Genomic DNA, 15,959 nt, shown 5'->3' with positions numbered 1-15,959 from the left:
ACCTGAGCCAAAAGCAGATGTTTCACTGACTGAGACACCAGGTGCCCCTCACATTTTATTTCTGTAGCACTCCTCTAAGGCAAAAAGAAAAAACGTTTAATAACAAGTAAAACTGAAATGTACTGTTTAGTATATATAAAACGGTTAAAAAAAAGAGAGAAAAGTGCTGGCCATTCGTCACAACGGTGGTTTCCAGGGAAAGGAGGGGACACACGGAATGACTTGGAGATGTCCTATTTCTCAACTGATGATTTTGCTTTGTCTTTATTCATCATTTCATACACACATTCTGTGCTCTTTTTGATGTGTGTGTTGTATTTCACCGGTGTTTACAAAAATAACACAAAAGGAGTCTGGGGTTCACAGAGCACTGCCCGATTACTACGTTCTCTAACATGACTTCGAGACCACACCGTCACAAACTGGGTCCCTACCATGCTCAGGTGTTAGGAGGCAGCGTAACAGACGCATAACTCCCATGACAGCCATCAAAGAGTGGAGGCTACACACTACTTGAATGAAAAAAATCCCCATCAACGTGTGATAACCCATTTCAAATTTTTCACTGTTAAATTTCCAAATGACTAGGGACACCAAGAACCCTCAGGGTTGCTTCTTGCTTTGTATAATGGCAGGAATCACTCTTAAAACTGACAATGTGGAAAATATTAGGCCAAGTAAAAGAATCAGCCCCAGAGGACTACATATTGCATGATCACATTCAGAAGAAATGTCCAAAACAGACAAATCTAGACACAGAAAGTAGATCGGTGATGGCCCAGTACTTGGGGCAGGGTTGGGGTGGTGATGGTGACCAATGGGACAAGGAGTCAGTGCTAGTCCACAGGGGTTCCTTTGGAAAGGGGGTGATGAAAATGTTCTAAAATTGACGTGGTAATGGTCGTATAACTCTGCATATACACTAACACCACTGAGCTGTCTGCTCCAAATGGGTGAATCGGGTGGTGTGTGAACTGGATGTCAATAAAAGTACAATGAGTGAATTTCAGGATCAGTCACCTAAACAAAGCATTAATACAGAAGCTTCATATCGTTTGTGACAAAAACAAAAAAAAGGAATAAATATACACACGAGTTTAAGCCTAAGCTATACAGAAGCAAACAACTGCAACAGGCGACAAGAGTCGCCTCTGCAGACAAACAGTGGCATCCTGGCATTAAGCTTCAGAGGGAAACGCACTTCCACTTCATGCCCTATGCTTCAATCTAAATTTACAAACACACGTTATTAATATAGCAAACATTTTTTTAAAGATTTTATTTATTTATTCATGAGAGACAGAGAGAGAGAGGCAGAGACACAGGCAGAGGGAGAAGCAGGCACCCTGTGGGGAGCCCGATGCGGGACTCGATCCCAGGACCCCGGGATCACGCCCTGAGCTGAAGGCAGATGCTCAATCACTGAGTCACCCAGGTGTCCCGATACAGCAAACACTTAACAGATGAATGTTTCAACTATACATATTGTTTTTACATATGACAGACTTCATAACAACAACAAAAACTAAAGAATTACTTACAATTCATCAGGTCTATATGGAGGTGGACTCTCAAAAGGCCTCGATGACATGGCTGATGTCAATGATCACCCGATCTTCAGGACGAGCAGGATCCCAAAGCTCCCCAAAATAAGCCAACCTAAGCAATGGAAGTAGGGGAACAGCGTTATTACTGAGCTCAGTTTCCCTGCCGATCCATATCTCAACTAACTTCTCCTGATTATTCCTCTTGTCCTTCTCACTGCCATCTTGCAAATGGGACCATCAATTCCTTGAGTACAGGAAATCACTGTACATACGAACCATCCAGCCTGGTGGTCCTCACAGCACCAAGCACCATGCTTCACACGCCACTGGCATACAAATACTGACTTTAATTACTAAGTTGTAGTAATAAAAATTTCATTAAGTTTTTACAGCATGCATTTTAAAAAATGGTATTTTTCCAAACTATTCCTTCAAAGGACAAGAAATATAAAAGATATTTCTTAAAATATATTGTTTTTTTTTTAACTTATGGCAACACCATGTATTTACCTTTTTTGTTGTTTTGAGAGCGAGCACATGTGCAAATAGGGGGAGAGGCAGAGGGAGAAAGAATTTCAAGCATACTCCCTACAGAGCCTGACATCATGACTGAGATTATGACCGGAGCCAAAATCAAGAGTCGGGTGCTTAAACAACCCAGTGAACCACCCAGGCATCCCCATCAACAAGTCCTTATAAGCGCCTACACTATACCATGGGGACCAGCAGAAGTACTTTGAAAGGTCACACACAAAGAAGAAACAACTATAACAGGCAGTTATTTAGTTATTAGGGCTGACTATGTGATCAAGTACAGAACAGAGATAAGCAGAGAAGGACCAAGACTTAAAGCAAAAGAGAAGGAAGCTGGGGTGGAGGGCAAGGAGGGTCACTTGAGCAAGACCTACAGTCTGAGCATATTAAACAGTAGGATATTTTTTCCTTCTCAAATAAGGTACATGCAAATAAGGTATTCTGTTAGGAAAAGTAAGGGAATTCAAACTCTCTAAATTGTGTTCTTTAGAATCAATGGCAACTATCCTTCACATCCGTAAGGACAGTCAATTCCAAATTTCTCAGGATACAATACTGCCCAAATGTAATTAGGTAAAACTTCAAGGATGGGAATCTATGAATGTTAGGGACACCAAGATCTGGGTGTAACTAGCACCCAGATGCACACACAAATGGGCAACTCTGGCCATTAGCACATTACAGTGTTCAGCAAAAGTCCAGACTGGCTTCCAACACGATGTTCAGAAAAAGAACATTAAAAAAAAAACCAACACTGAATTTAAACACTATTAGGGGCATTGGGGTGGCTCAGTTGGTTAAGCAACTGACTGGACTTCCACAGCTCAGGTTGTGATCTCAGGGTCAGGAGATCAAGTCCCTGGTCAGCCTCTGTCCTCGGCACAGGGTCCGCTTGAGACTCTCTCTCACTTTCCCTCTGGCCCCCCCCCCGCCTCGACTCAGGAGCACAGGGGCGCACGGACACTAATAAATAAATCTTTAAAAAGAAAAACTGAATTTAATCATATTAAATGTACAACTTCAGTTCTGAAGCTGAATGTCAAATACTGACAAACTGACCTTAGAGGAATCTGAGTCCTGTAGCGAGGGCTCACTCATTCAAGACTATGCCAAAAATTCCAGGCTCCATGGTAGGTTTTGTGGTTTGTTTGTTTTTTTTAAGATTTTATTTATTTATTCATGAGACACACACACTGAGAGGCAGAAACACAGGCAGAGGGAGAAGCAGGCTCCACGCAGGGAGCCCAATGTGGGACTCGATCCCAGGACCCTGGGATCACGCCCTGAGCTGAAGGCAGACGCTCAACCACCGAGTCACCCAGGTGCCCCCGTGATAGTTGTTTAAGTAATCTCTATGCCCAACGTGGAGCTCAAACTCACCACCCTGAGATCAAGAGTCACAGACTCAAAAAAAAAAAAAAAAAAAAGAGTCACAGACTCTACTGACGGAGCCTGCCCTGCGCCCCTCCATGGTGGTTCTTGGAAATTCTAAACTAATCCAGACTAAGGATGAAGTTCAAATTTTGTCAAAAATTCAGACACCAAAATCACTTTCCAAACTGCTATTTCCTGGATTCAGAGGTTAGTCATCATATCTCTTCTAACACTAGAGATTTTATATCGTGAAGCAAATAACTTTAGGAAGTTTATCAAGAACAGGTCACGCCATATCGGCTTCCTGTCCTTTTCCTAGATTAACAAACTGGTAGATGAAGCCTGAGAATCTTCCGTGCATCCCTGTGCACAGACGGCGTGGTCAGGCCAACGCCTCTGGGACTGAAGAGTGGAATCGAAATAGGGCAAGAGAACAGACCACTTATGTCCACCTAGAGGGAGGTCGTTTTGGTGACCACAGACAAGGCATACCCAGATCTGCAGGTGACAAAACACTGGAAAGGATAACTAACCCACCGGCTGTAAGCACATCACATCCTCTGCAGGGCTGGAACGATGAGCTAAAATAAACCTAGTGGTTTTATTTTTTTTTTAATATTTTATTTATTTATTCATGAGAGACAGAGACACAGGCACAGGGAGAAGCAGGCTCCCTGCGGAGACCCCAATGTGGGAGTCGATCCAGGGACTCCAGGATCACACCCCGGGGCCAAAGGCAGACGCTAAACCACTGAGCCACTCAGGCATCCCAACCTAGTGGTTTTAAAAGCTCACAATATGTGGGGACAAATTCTACTTCTCTTCCTTGAACCTCACTACTCTCCTATCCCCAAGCGCAGGGGATAAGCCTGACCTCCAGGCTGGAATAATTTAAAAAGATGATATATTAAGGAAGATGAGCAAAAATATTCACAGCAAGGTGGTTATCTTCAAAGTGAGACATTTTTCAGTGTTTAGGCACTTAGGTACATTGTATATGTTTTCAAATACTGGTGACACCAATAAATCCTTTTACAAACATAGACTCATTTTTTAAAAGTTCATTTCTTTTTTTTAGTTTTTTATTTATTTATTTATTATTATTTTTAATTTTTTAATTTATTTATGATAGTCACAGAGAGAGAGAGAGAGAGAGAGAGAGAGAGAAGCAGAGACATAGGCAGAGGGAGAAGCAGGCTCCATGCACCAGGAGCCCAACGTGGGATTCGATCCCGGGTCTCCAGGATCGCACCCTGGGCCAAAGGCAGGCACCAAACCGCTGTGCCACCCAGGGATCCCTAAAAGTGCATTTCTTTGTAAGAATTCCAACAAAGTTAACAAGCTACCCCAAACTTTGGCAGTATTCACATACAGAGCTTCAATCTAGAAAAAACAAACCTTCTGCATCACCATGAGATCTGTACATCATGTTCCAACTAGGTGCCTCTCCAGGGGGTGACTGACTGACTGACCAAGAACCAGAAAAACCATGTGTTAAGACAAATGACTGAAAAAACAGGAAATGTTTGGCCCGGACAAATCAACATTAGAAGGACCACTACAGCAGCCTTCAAGTATCTGCAGAGCTGTCTTTGTAGTCCTACAAACCTTTCTTTGAAGAAAAGATACTCGGGATCAGATTTCACGTCAATGTTAGGAAGCCTCTCCCTTACCCTGACTCCACACACCCTTTAAAAATAACAAGTAACAATTTGATCTCAGGCCATGTATGCAAAGTTCAAGTTGTTTGATAGTCTGGAGAGACTGTGCTGCATGAAGGAACTCTGATGTCTCCTTCAAGGCAGTCTGGGACTGTGCTTTACAGTCACAGCCAAAGGTGGAAAAAAAAAAAAAAGACCAAGAACAGACTTATCCAATCTCCAGTAGGACAATATTAACATTACTTGCTCAATAAATGTATGTTGAATGGAAGATAAAATGAAATGAATGAAAAGGATACAGGACCTGGCCTAAGGGGCTCAATGGCCATTGTCACAGAACCTGTACCATGACAGGGACATAAGTCAAACAGCTGACTAAGAGGAGCTTAAGGGATACAGGAGGCTCTTAGTAAACATGTAAAGTAGATTAATGTTAAAATATTAAAAAAAAAAAAAAAAGTTCTCTTGAAAATGTTTACTGGCCAAAGCAGTCCTAGAAGAAATCTAAGACAAAAGCCTGAAAATGCTATGCCCCTGAATACTTATTTAAATCAACTAAATAAAAGATAAAACTTTATCATATTTAGGGAGAGCCTATTTCTTTTCAATTACACACAGCAATAATTTGCCTTTGAGAAGTTTTTAGGGGCACCTGGGTGGCTCAGGGGTCGAGCATCTGCCTTCAGCTCAGGTCGTGATCTCGGGGTCCTGGGATCGAGTCCTGCATCGGGCTCCCCACAGGGAGCCTGCTTCTCCCTCTGCCTGTGTGTGTCTCTGCCTCTCTCTGTGTCTCATGAATAAATAAATAAAATCTTAAAAAAAAAAAAAAAGAAAAAGAAAAGAAGTTTTTAAAGTTGTGCCTAGTATTAAATGATTCTATTTATATTTTGGCACCTAATTAGCAAACTATCTAAAATTTTTAGATTAGGCAGCTTTTGCAATAGATAAGCTCTGTATGGGGAAACTGCATTTTAAATAAACTCTCCAGATGATTTTTAAGCACACCATATATTTTCAGCATCGCTACCTGATTAAAGGCATCTATCCCAGAAGGGCCTTGATCTTGACATTCCCTATCTACAAATGGGCAGGCACCTGCTGTTTAGCTCTTTTCTTAAATACCCCCTACTCAGAGGTGCCCTCCCGGTCACCCACTCCACCCACCAAACCCACTGTATTTTCAGAGCAAATTCCCTCCTAATTATTATTATTTTTTCCTTCTCTCTCTCTTTTTTAAATTTTTTAAACGGCCACCATCTCCACCCCAACTGGAATAACAGCTTTACAAGCACCTAGATGTCGGGACGCCTGAGTGGCTCATCAGTTGAGCGCCTGCCTTCGGCTCAGGGCGTCACCCCAGGGTCCCGGGATCGAGTCCCACGTCGGGCTCCCTGCATGGAGCCTGCTTCTCCCTCTGCCTGTGTCTCTGCCCCTCTCTCTCTCTCTGTGCATCTCTCATGAATAAATAAATATTAAAAAAAAAAAAACAAAAACCAAGCATCTGGATGTCTGTCTTGATCATTACTCTTCCACCTGGTCACTAAAATCCCTGGCACAAAGTGACGATCAACCAACATTTGATTTATAAAACGAAGAGCCCACACTCTCCAGATGGGATTTCTAAACAGCTTTAGGTCTTTAGGTTCTTCACAACGCTAGCGCTCGCTAAATACAATCCTGTGCTCGCTAAATACAATCCTGTACGGTCAACCAGATTAGTTAAGTGCTTAGAATCTCAAGGAGAGAAAGAGTCAAACACACAACCATATGGACATCACTCGTTAGATTGTTGAAAAGCAGGATTCCAGGCCCCACATCTGACCCATGAATCAGAATCTGTGTTAATAAAACCCCCAGGTGATTCATACCATAGTCAAGATTAGGAAGCATGGGGTTAGCCTCCAGGCTAAAACAAAAGCTGTAACAAAACTCTACAAGTCTTTTTACCCCAGTATTCCCATAAATAATAACCTGGATGAAAAAAGCCTGCACGGGACTCTAATCAAGTAAGCCTTAAAATGCAATTGAAGAAAACTTCCCTTCTGGGCAGGTCAAAGATTTTCTATCAGTTAATTTGTGTGGTCAAGAGCAATCTCTTGTAATTTTGAAAGGGCAGTAATCCCAACATGATCTTTAAGAGAAAACAGGACGTTTACCATCACCTCAAACGAGACGTGGAAGTATTTTATGAGAGCGCAGGGACTAGTCAAAGGTAGAGTTCTAGAAAAGTCCCAAGTTGCTCTGGTGCGGAATTTCAAGGGCTGCTTCTTTCCTAGGAGAGCCTCCCTGAGGAGCTGAAGCAATTTTCAAGCCACACCATTTGTAGTATTTCCCCTGCCGGTGTTTTACCTGTAAACTGGAGTTCTAGTAAGATCTACCTTTCAGAATTGGATCATGAAAGGATACAGAGGACAAGCGTCTTTTAGGACTGGACCTGGCTCTGAGGAGGACTGCCCGGCGCTCCCCTGCCAGCCTCCCCTCCATCATCTCACCAGGGCAGCACCTAGTAAATCAATGCCAAGGCCCCCACGCAGGTGCTGCTTGGGGCAGACGCTCTTCCTATGGTCGTGCCATTTGCAAGGTCTACCTTAAATCAACAGGAAGACAAAACACACGATTCATTCTTCATTCGTACCGTGCAAACGAAATAAAGTGGGGGGGGGGGGGGCTTGAGAAATCGACCTGTCCTTGAAAGGACTACTTTCAATCACAGCAACAATCGCCCCAAGTGCCTTAACGGGAAGGTTCCTCTTTTCCAGGGATCCCAATAATACGCCTATTGTGCCTGAGGGCCACCGCGGCCCTGGAAGGCCGCCCCTTCCCCGCCCCGGCTCGGCGGCTGCTCGGCCAGGTGGGCGGCCCCCCGCGGACGCCGCGGCCTCTCGGGCTCGGGGGCTCGGGGCTCTGCAGGGCGCGGGGGGCCGGGAGCGCAGGCGACGGCGCGGCGGGGTCGCAGGGGGTCGCGGCCCCGGGCAGGTGCACGCCAGCCGGGCCGTCCCGAGGCAGGTGCGCGGCGGGGCCGCAGGGGTCGCAGCCCCGCGCAGGTGCATGACCAGCCGGGCCGCCCCGAGGCAGGTGCGCGGCCCCGGGCAGGTGCACGGCCAGCCGGGCCGCCCCGAGGCAGGTGCGCGGCCCCGGGCAGGTGCACGGCCAGCCGGGCCGCCCCGAGGCAGGTGCGCGGCCCCGGGCAGGTGCACGGCCAGCCGGGCCGCCCCGAGGCAGGTGCGCGGCGGGGCCGCAGGGGTCGCAGCCGCGGGCAGGTGCGCGCCCCGCCGGCGGGCTCTCGGCTCCCGGGCCCGGCGCGAACAGCTTCCCTCGAAGCGCAGCCCCGCTCGGAGCCGAATCCCCGCCCCCCCAGGCTCAAACGGACGCGGGCTCGCGGCGCGGCCACCACCGGACGCCGCCGGCCCGGCCCGGCTCCAGGGCCTCCCGGACGGAGCCCGCCGCCCCTCTCCCCCGCGACGCCCCGCGGCTGGGTGCGGCGGGCTCGCTGGGGTCGCCCCGGCCGGCGAGCGCGCCCCCGACTGCAGCCCGCGCTCGGGACCCGAGGACCGCGCGGCCCGCCCGCCCCCCACAAAGCCCAAGGGTGCCCGCGCCCCGCGCCCCGCGCCCGCCCCTCGAAGCCTCTCCGCCGCCCGCGCTCTCGGCGGGTCCGCTCCCCCCGACTCCCCCCGACTCCCGCCAGTCCCAGCCCGGAGGCGAAACCGCCACCGAAACCGCGCCGGGCGCCACCCCCCCTCCGGGACCCGAGCCTCGAGCCCGCGCGGGGACCCCGGCCGCTCCGCGCCCCCCTGTCCCCGCCCCGCAGCTCACTTGGCGGCGCACCTGACGCCGAGCGCGGCCCGCACGCAGCCGGGAGCCAGCCGAGGAATGCGGCCAGCCCTTCGGCGCTCGCCGGCCCCCGCCCCCTCCCCCGCCCCGTCCCCCTCCCCCTCCCCCCCCCCCCCGCGCCTCCCCCTCCCCCCGCCCCCCGCCCCCGGGCATGCGCACCGGCGCCCCGCCCGACCTGGAGCCGCGCGGCCCCGCGTCCGCCTCACCTGTTGCGCCGCGCGGGCCCCTGCGCTCGGGCCGCACCCCGGAGCCCCGCCGCCTCCCGCAGGGACGGAGAAGGGGGCGGTGGCCGCCGGCGGGGGAGCGCGGGGCGCCGCCTCCTCCCTCGGTGACCCCTTCACCTGAAACTCGGGTGGGCGGGGGAAGGGAGCGGTGGGGGAGGAGGCGGGAGGACCCCGCCCTGCGCCGCACACCCTCGCCCGGTGCAGTTAAAGGGACAGCGCAGCCTGGCGGCCCGGGCGCCCCGAGGTGGGGGTGGCCCCCGAGGTGGGGGTGGCCCCCGAGTGCCCCCGAGGTGGGGGTGCGCCCCTGAGGTGGGGGTGGCGCCCCGAAGTGGGGGTGGACCTCGAGATGGGGGTGCCTCCCGGAGCGCCCCGAGGTGGGGGTGGACTCCGAGATGGGGGTGCCTCCCCGAGCGCCCCCAAAGTGGGGGTGGAACCCCATTGCGCCCCCGAGGTGGGGGTGCACCCTCGAGCGCCCCCAAGGTGGGGGTGGCCCCCCCAAGCGCCCCCGAGGTGGGGGTGGACTCCCCCCAAGCGCTCCCGAGGTGGGGGTGACCCCCAGCACCCCCGAGGTGGGGGTGCCCCCTCGAGCGCCCCCAAGGTGGAGGTGGCCCCCCCAAGCGCTCCCGAGGTGGGGGTGACCCCCAGCACCCCCGGCTGCGCGGCGGCGGAGGGGCGTTAGGCCACGGGCGGCCGACGGAGCGAGCCGACCCTGCGGGGGTCCAAGGGTGCTCGGCCCTCCTGCGCCCTCCTGACGCGAAAGGCACGTCTGTGCCCAACACTTTTCTGCTCCGAAACTTCGGTTAAAATCTGCTTCTGCCTGTGTCTCTGCCTCTCTGTGTGTGAAATAAATAAAATAAATAAATAAATAAATAAATAAATAAATAAATAAATAAATAAATAAATCTAAAAAAAAATTTTTTTTGTTGTTGGAAAGAAGCAACCGGAACTGGGAGATCTCAAAAGTCGCTCGTGAATTAAGGAGCTGTTTCGGAATCCTAGAGCCAGACCAAACGGAGCAGCGGAGCAGCGCTCACAGTGGTTAAATGAAGGGGGGGAGGAATACATAGTGTCCTTGGTAAATTTGCCTTCAAAATAAAGTGCATTTTGGAGTTCACGTTATCACCAGCTCAAGGTTGCAAACTCTCCCCACCCCCACCCCTGCCAAGGGATTTAAACCATTTTAATATTCTCTTGGCTTTGGGGGTAAAAACACCCTCGTTCTGTGTGCTAGGTTTTATTTTTTGATTTGGAGGCTGGTTCCCTTGGGAGTGTCCACTTAAGAAAATTCATGGTCTAACAGGTAACGTGCATTTTTTTTTTTAAAGATTTTATTTATTTGACCAAGAGGGCACAAGCAGGGGGAACAGCAGAGAGAGAGGGAGAAACAGACTTCTGGCTGGGCAGGGACCCCAGTGAGGGGCTTGATCCCTGGACCCCTAAGCCAAGGCAGAAGCCTAAGGACTGAACCACCCAGGCACCCCATGTATCCTTTTATTTATGTATATAGTATATCAATTTGGTTTTTAAAACTGTACTGTATGGGGCAGCCCTGCTGGCTCAGGGGTTTAACACCGCCTTAGGCCCAGCGTGTGATCCTGGAGGCCCCAGGATCGAATCCCGTGTCAGGCTCACTGCATGGAGCCTGCTTCTCCCTCTGCCTGCATCTCTGCCTCTCTTTTCTCACTCTCTCATGAATAAATAAATAAAATATTTAAAAAAATAAAACCAGGGATCCCTGGGTGGCGCAGCGGTTTGGCGCCTGCCTTTGGCCCAGGGCGCGATCCTGGAGACCCGGGATCGAATCCCACGTCAGGCTCCCGGTGCATGGAGCCTGCTTCTCCCTCTGCCTGTGTCTCTGCCTCTCTCTCTCTCTCTCTCTGTATGACTATCATAAATAATAAAAAAAAATTAAAAAAAATAAAAAAATAAAAAAAATAAAACTGTACTGTAAGTTCCTCAATGTTAAACACAAAACTACCCTATTGTCCAGCAACGACACTACTAGATAATGACCCACAGGATGCAAAAATACAGATTCCAAGGGATACACACACCCTGATGTTACAGCCGCACTATCAACAATAGCCAAACCATAGAGAGAGCCCCAATGGCCATCAACTGATGAACGGATAAAGATGTGAAATATAAATATATATATATATGAATATTGCTAGTCATGAAAAAAAATGAAATCTTGCCATTTGCAACGACATGGATGGAGCTAGGAGGTACTATGCTAAGTGAAATAAGTCAGTCTGTGAAAGACAAATACCAGATGATTTCACTCCTATGTGGAATGTAAGAAAGATAACAGAGGCACATATGGGAAGGGCATAAAGAAAAAAAGAGAAGGAAACAAACCATAGGAGAGTCTTATCGATAAAGAACAAACTGAAGGTTGACTGGAGGGAGGGGAGTGGGGGATGGGCTAGGTGGGGGATGCAGATTGAGGAGGGCCCCTTTGATGAGCACTGGGTCTTGTATGTAAGTGACAAATCCCTGAATTCTACCCCAGAAACCAATATTGCACTGTATGTTAACTACCTAAAATTTATTTATTTATTTATTTATTTTAATTTTTTTTTTTACCTAAAATTTAAATTTAAAAAATTGTACTCCAGAATGTTGCAGTTTTAGTACTCGCATTTAACTCTCAGGCTAGAATATAGGTTTCTTAAATTCCTGCTCTGCTTTGTGTTCCAATCTGGAATGTCAGCATTGCTAATTAATTTTTGTCCAATCCCACCCATTTCTCTGCCTTTAATTAAGTGGTTACAGATGTGACTCTCCCATAGGCAGATCTTTAGGAACAATTCAATACTTAAGGAAGTAAAAGCATAATATAAATATAAGGTATTTGAAATGATGACAGCCTTAATGCGTAATTAATCTAATTGTGTGTGTGTGTTGTATGTGTGTGTAAGCCAGTGCTACAATTATTTTAGCATGACCATGTAGGCTTTGAATGATGCAGTTTAAACTGGTGTTGTTAACACTGGGGAAGTCAGGTTAATCCTCTTAATGTTCGCTGTCAGATTACTGAAATCTCCAAACATTCCATTCAGTTTATAATTAAACAAGGGAACATTTCCTAATACTCTCAGATTTATAAACATGTCTATTATTTTATAGCATACTTTGACATGTTCTGAAGAGAACTTACAGGTTTTTTTCCACTTTTTAAGAGTTGCAATGTATTTCTCATACCATACCATAAAATTCATCCTGAATTTTTTAAAGGCATTCATACAAGTCACTGGTTTTCTGTACATTCTGCAGGTTGTACAATTACCACCACTGTATAACTCCAGAAATTTTGTGCCATTAGCAGTCACTCCATTGCCTCTTGCCTCCAGACCCTGGCAACCACTACCTTTCTTTCTGGCTCTATTGATTTATCTACTCTGGACATTTGGTAGGGTAATACATTAATGTGGATAATACATTAATACAATAATGTGATTTTATATGGATAATTCAAGAGTGGCCTTTTGTGGCCTCTTAGCATAATGTTTTCAAGGTTCATTCATGTTACAGGACCCGCCTGTACTCCATTCCTTTTTTATGGCTGAATAATATTTAATTTCATTGCATTGCATGGATATATACCACTGTTGTTTAAACTTTCATCAGTTGATGGACATTTGGGTTATTTCTATTGTTTGACCATTATCAATAATGTTGCTATGAACACGCAGGTGTTTGTGTGGACATACGTTTTCAATTCTCTTGGGTGAATTAGGTTTTTAAATTAAACTTTTTGTTATTTTTAGAGACTAACTTAAAGGTGCCTGGGTGGTTTGGTCGGTTAAGCATCTGCCTTCCGCTCGGGTCGTGAGCTCGGGGTCCTGGGATTGAGCCCCACATCTGGCTTCCTGCTCAGTGGGGAGTCTGCTTTCCCCTCTCCCTCTACCCACCTCCCCCCAGCTTGTGCTCTCTCTCTCTCTCTCTCTCAAATAAATTAAAAAAATTTAAAGGGACTAATTTATGCATAAAATATTATTTTTCTTATTCCCACACTAAACCTGAACCCAAAGGCATGTGTTAGGGTGGAGGGTTAGTTGCCATATTTCATTTGCTTCCCAAATTAATTCACCAACCAGTTTCTGAGGGCTTACCACGTCAACAGCAGTGAACAAAATCCAAAAGTCCCTGTCCTGGCAAAGCTTACATTTCAGTGACTGCTGAATTCATGATAATGAAATAATCAGATTTATTAAGTTAAACTATATGAATTGGTAAGTTTTATCAACATTTTAAACTACAAAATGGCAGTTTCATATGGTTCAATTTAACACTGAGCTAAATTTCTATTGGAATATTGTGTATGGGACTCCTGAGTGGCTCAGAGGTTAGCATCTGCCTTTGGCTCGGGGCATGATCCTGGGGTCCTGGGATCGAGTCCCACATCAGGCTCCCTGCATGGAGCCTGCTTCTCCCTCTGCCTGTGTCTCTGCCCGCCCCCCTCTCTCTGTGTCTCTCATGAATGAATAAATAAAACATTTTTTTTAAAAGAAATATTGTGTAGTGTTTTTGTTCCATTCAGGTTAACTTCCCAAACAACACTCACAACATTGAAAAATGTAAAGACGTTGTTCTTTTAACTCTTTCCTAATGGTGTGCATATTAGTTAGTAGTTGAAAATGTTCAGAAAGAAAAGCCAGCCTGAAAACTTAAACACATCATTCTTCAATAGCAACATAAAGTTTGTTGAATGGGGCACGATGCCATGCTCAATGTAATCATGACATGCGATCATAAGTTGTGGCAATGTTTTAATTATTTTTGATCAACTATTCCTTCCCAGCAACTCAGTAGTGTTTTTCAACTATCATACACTATTGAACATTATTTGATGAAAATTCTCATGACTCAGAAACCAAGTAAATATTATTCTCAGAAGACCTATGATTAGAAATTTGTTGATTTTACATGCAATCAAATGAATGATAAGATTAAAAAAAAACAATTTTTCTTCCTTCTTTTATGTAAAGGAGAAAGTTCAGAGCTCAAAATATGGCATCAGAAATGTGAGTTCAAATCTCAATGTTGCCACTTAGTAGCTGGATAAGATCAACACACAGGGAAATTAAACTTCACAGGCCTCTTTTTTTCTCCACTGTAAACATGGGATAGATGGTAAATAGCACTCTCTTCCTAAGGTTGTTGTTTTTCTTAAACATTCTTTTTTAATATTATTTTTTAAAGATTTTATTTATTTATTCATGAGACACAAACAGAGAGAGAGACACAGGCAGAGGGAGAAGCAGGCTCCATACAGGGAGCCCAATGTAGGACTTGATCCCGGGTCTCCAGGATCACGCCTTGAGCTGAAGGCGGGCACTAAACCGCTGAGCCACCAGGGCTGCCCCTCTTCCTAAGGTTGTTGAGCAGCACTTGGGCCGTTCACCAAGACAGATCATATCCTGGGCCACAAGAGAGTCTCCATAAATTTAACAAGTCATTGCTGTCTCTCATCTGCCCCAAACAATCCCTGTCACATGATTCTTCCATAAATATTTGTTGGATGAGCAAATGAATACAACCCTGATTCCCCATTCTAACACACCTGTGGAGACATGAGCCATGCCCATCTTTCAGAGAACCTCCTGCCACTTGAAAACAGCACATTCCTTCACAGCATTTCAAGGCTTACATCCCTAGAACTAGGTTTCAGAGGAGAGAAGACAGCAGGATTAGAATATTTCTCCTCTGCCTCACCTGCTTAGTGCACAAATGCGATGATTGGCATTTGGTCAAGGGTAACTCAGTCTGGAGTTGGTGAGGGCCTGGCCTAAAGGGCCTCTAGGTTCCCCATCCAATCATGAATGAGGAGAGTCCCAGGCCCTGGAGGGTGGTTTCCTTGGACAGATTTATGGAGTAATTCTTGAGGAAGTCACTGGGAAGGCAATTTCTGAGAGGATGATGACACATGGTGAGTAAAGCTTTATTGCCTAAATTCCTATGTATTAAGCAAGATCCTCCTGGAAGGATCCAAGGTTAAACAGAGAGAGTACTTGGATGGGAACTTCAACAAGTGGAGTGACAATAATTGCAAACACCATCATTATCCTGTGCCAGGCTCCGTTCCGTTTTATGGGCTTTTTTTTTTTTTTTTTTTAAATCCTTAGAACGATCTTATGCTACAAGTAATTCCCCCGTGTGGAGATACCTAAAGCTCAGAAAGTTTCCTTCTTCTACTCAAAACGTCTGCTAATTTTAAGAGTTGGGATTCAACCCACGTAATCTAATTCCAGAACTAATGTCTTAACAGTGTTACTATACTCTAGAACTGCTTTATTTTTTCCTCTCTAAAAAAAATACTCAAATTCCTTTAAACCACCTACCCATAGAAAGACCTCAGAGTTGCAGCTGTAGGGGGAAAAAACCCAAAAAACAAAAAATCCAACCCTAAAAAAATGTCTACCATGGAGTATTATGGATGAAAATGAGCCAATTAGCAATTCTTCCAACAAAGTGTTGAGTCTTTCAAATATATTGAACAAAATAAACAAGCCCACCCTCGCTCAAAAAAACACAGTATGACTCCATTTATATAAGGTTCAAAAACAGGCAAAACTACCTTTTATCACTTGGGAATTCTAAACATTAAGTGGCAAAAATTCAAAGAAAAGCAAAGACATTGTTATCTTTCTTTTTTTATTTTTTTAAATTTTTTAAAAATTTTAAATTTTTTTTTCACTGTTATCTTTCTTAAGAAAATAAAGGTAAGAGTGGAAGAGAAGAGTGAGATGTGCTTGGGGTGCTGGCAATATTCCGTTTACTCA

At 46.4% G+C, this 15,959-nt stretch overlaps 1 protein-coding gene across 3 annotated transcripts in view; it reads right to left on the bottom strand.

The window, feature by feature from the left end:
- OCLN (occludin) overlaps window positions 1-9,567 on the bottom strand; it is a 55,071-nt gene extending 45,504 nt beyond the window's left edge. Inside the window, exons 1-2 of one of the 3 annotated variants that reach the window (XM_041767992.1) lie at window positions 9,154-9,567; window positions 1,542-1,659 (exon numbers count right to left, since the gene is read on the bottom strand). In XM_041767992.1, coding sequence (XP_041623926.1) covers window positions 1,542-1,591 — 50 coding nt within the window. In that variant the 5' untranslated portion in view covers window positions 1,592-1,659; window positions 9,154-9,567. Of the gene's footprint in view, window positions 1-1,541; window positions 1,660-8,929; window positions 9,016-9,153 lie in introns of those variants that run through there. The other 2 variants (XM_041767993.1, XM_041767994.1) reach the window with 2 other exon arrangements.
- Between the last annotated feature and the right edge of the window lie 6,392 nt (window positions 9,568-15,959).

Source organism: Vulpes lagopus, chromosome 8 (genome assembly GCF_018345385.1).
Source record: "Vulpes lagopus strain Blue_001 chromosome 8, ASM1834538v1, whole genome shotgun sequence".
NCBI lineage: Eukaryota > Metazoa > Chordata > Mammalia > Carnivora > Canidae > Vulpes > Vulpes lagopus.
This window is presented reverse-complemented; position numbering and strand designations above follow the sequence as displayed.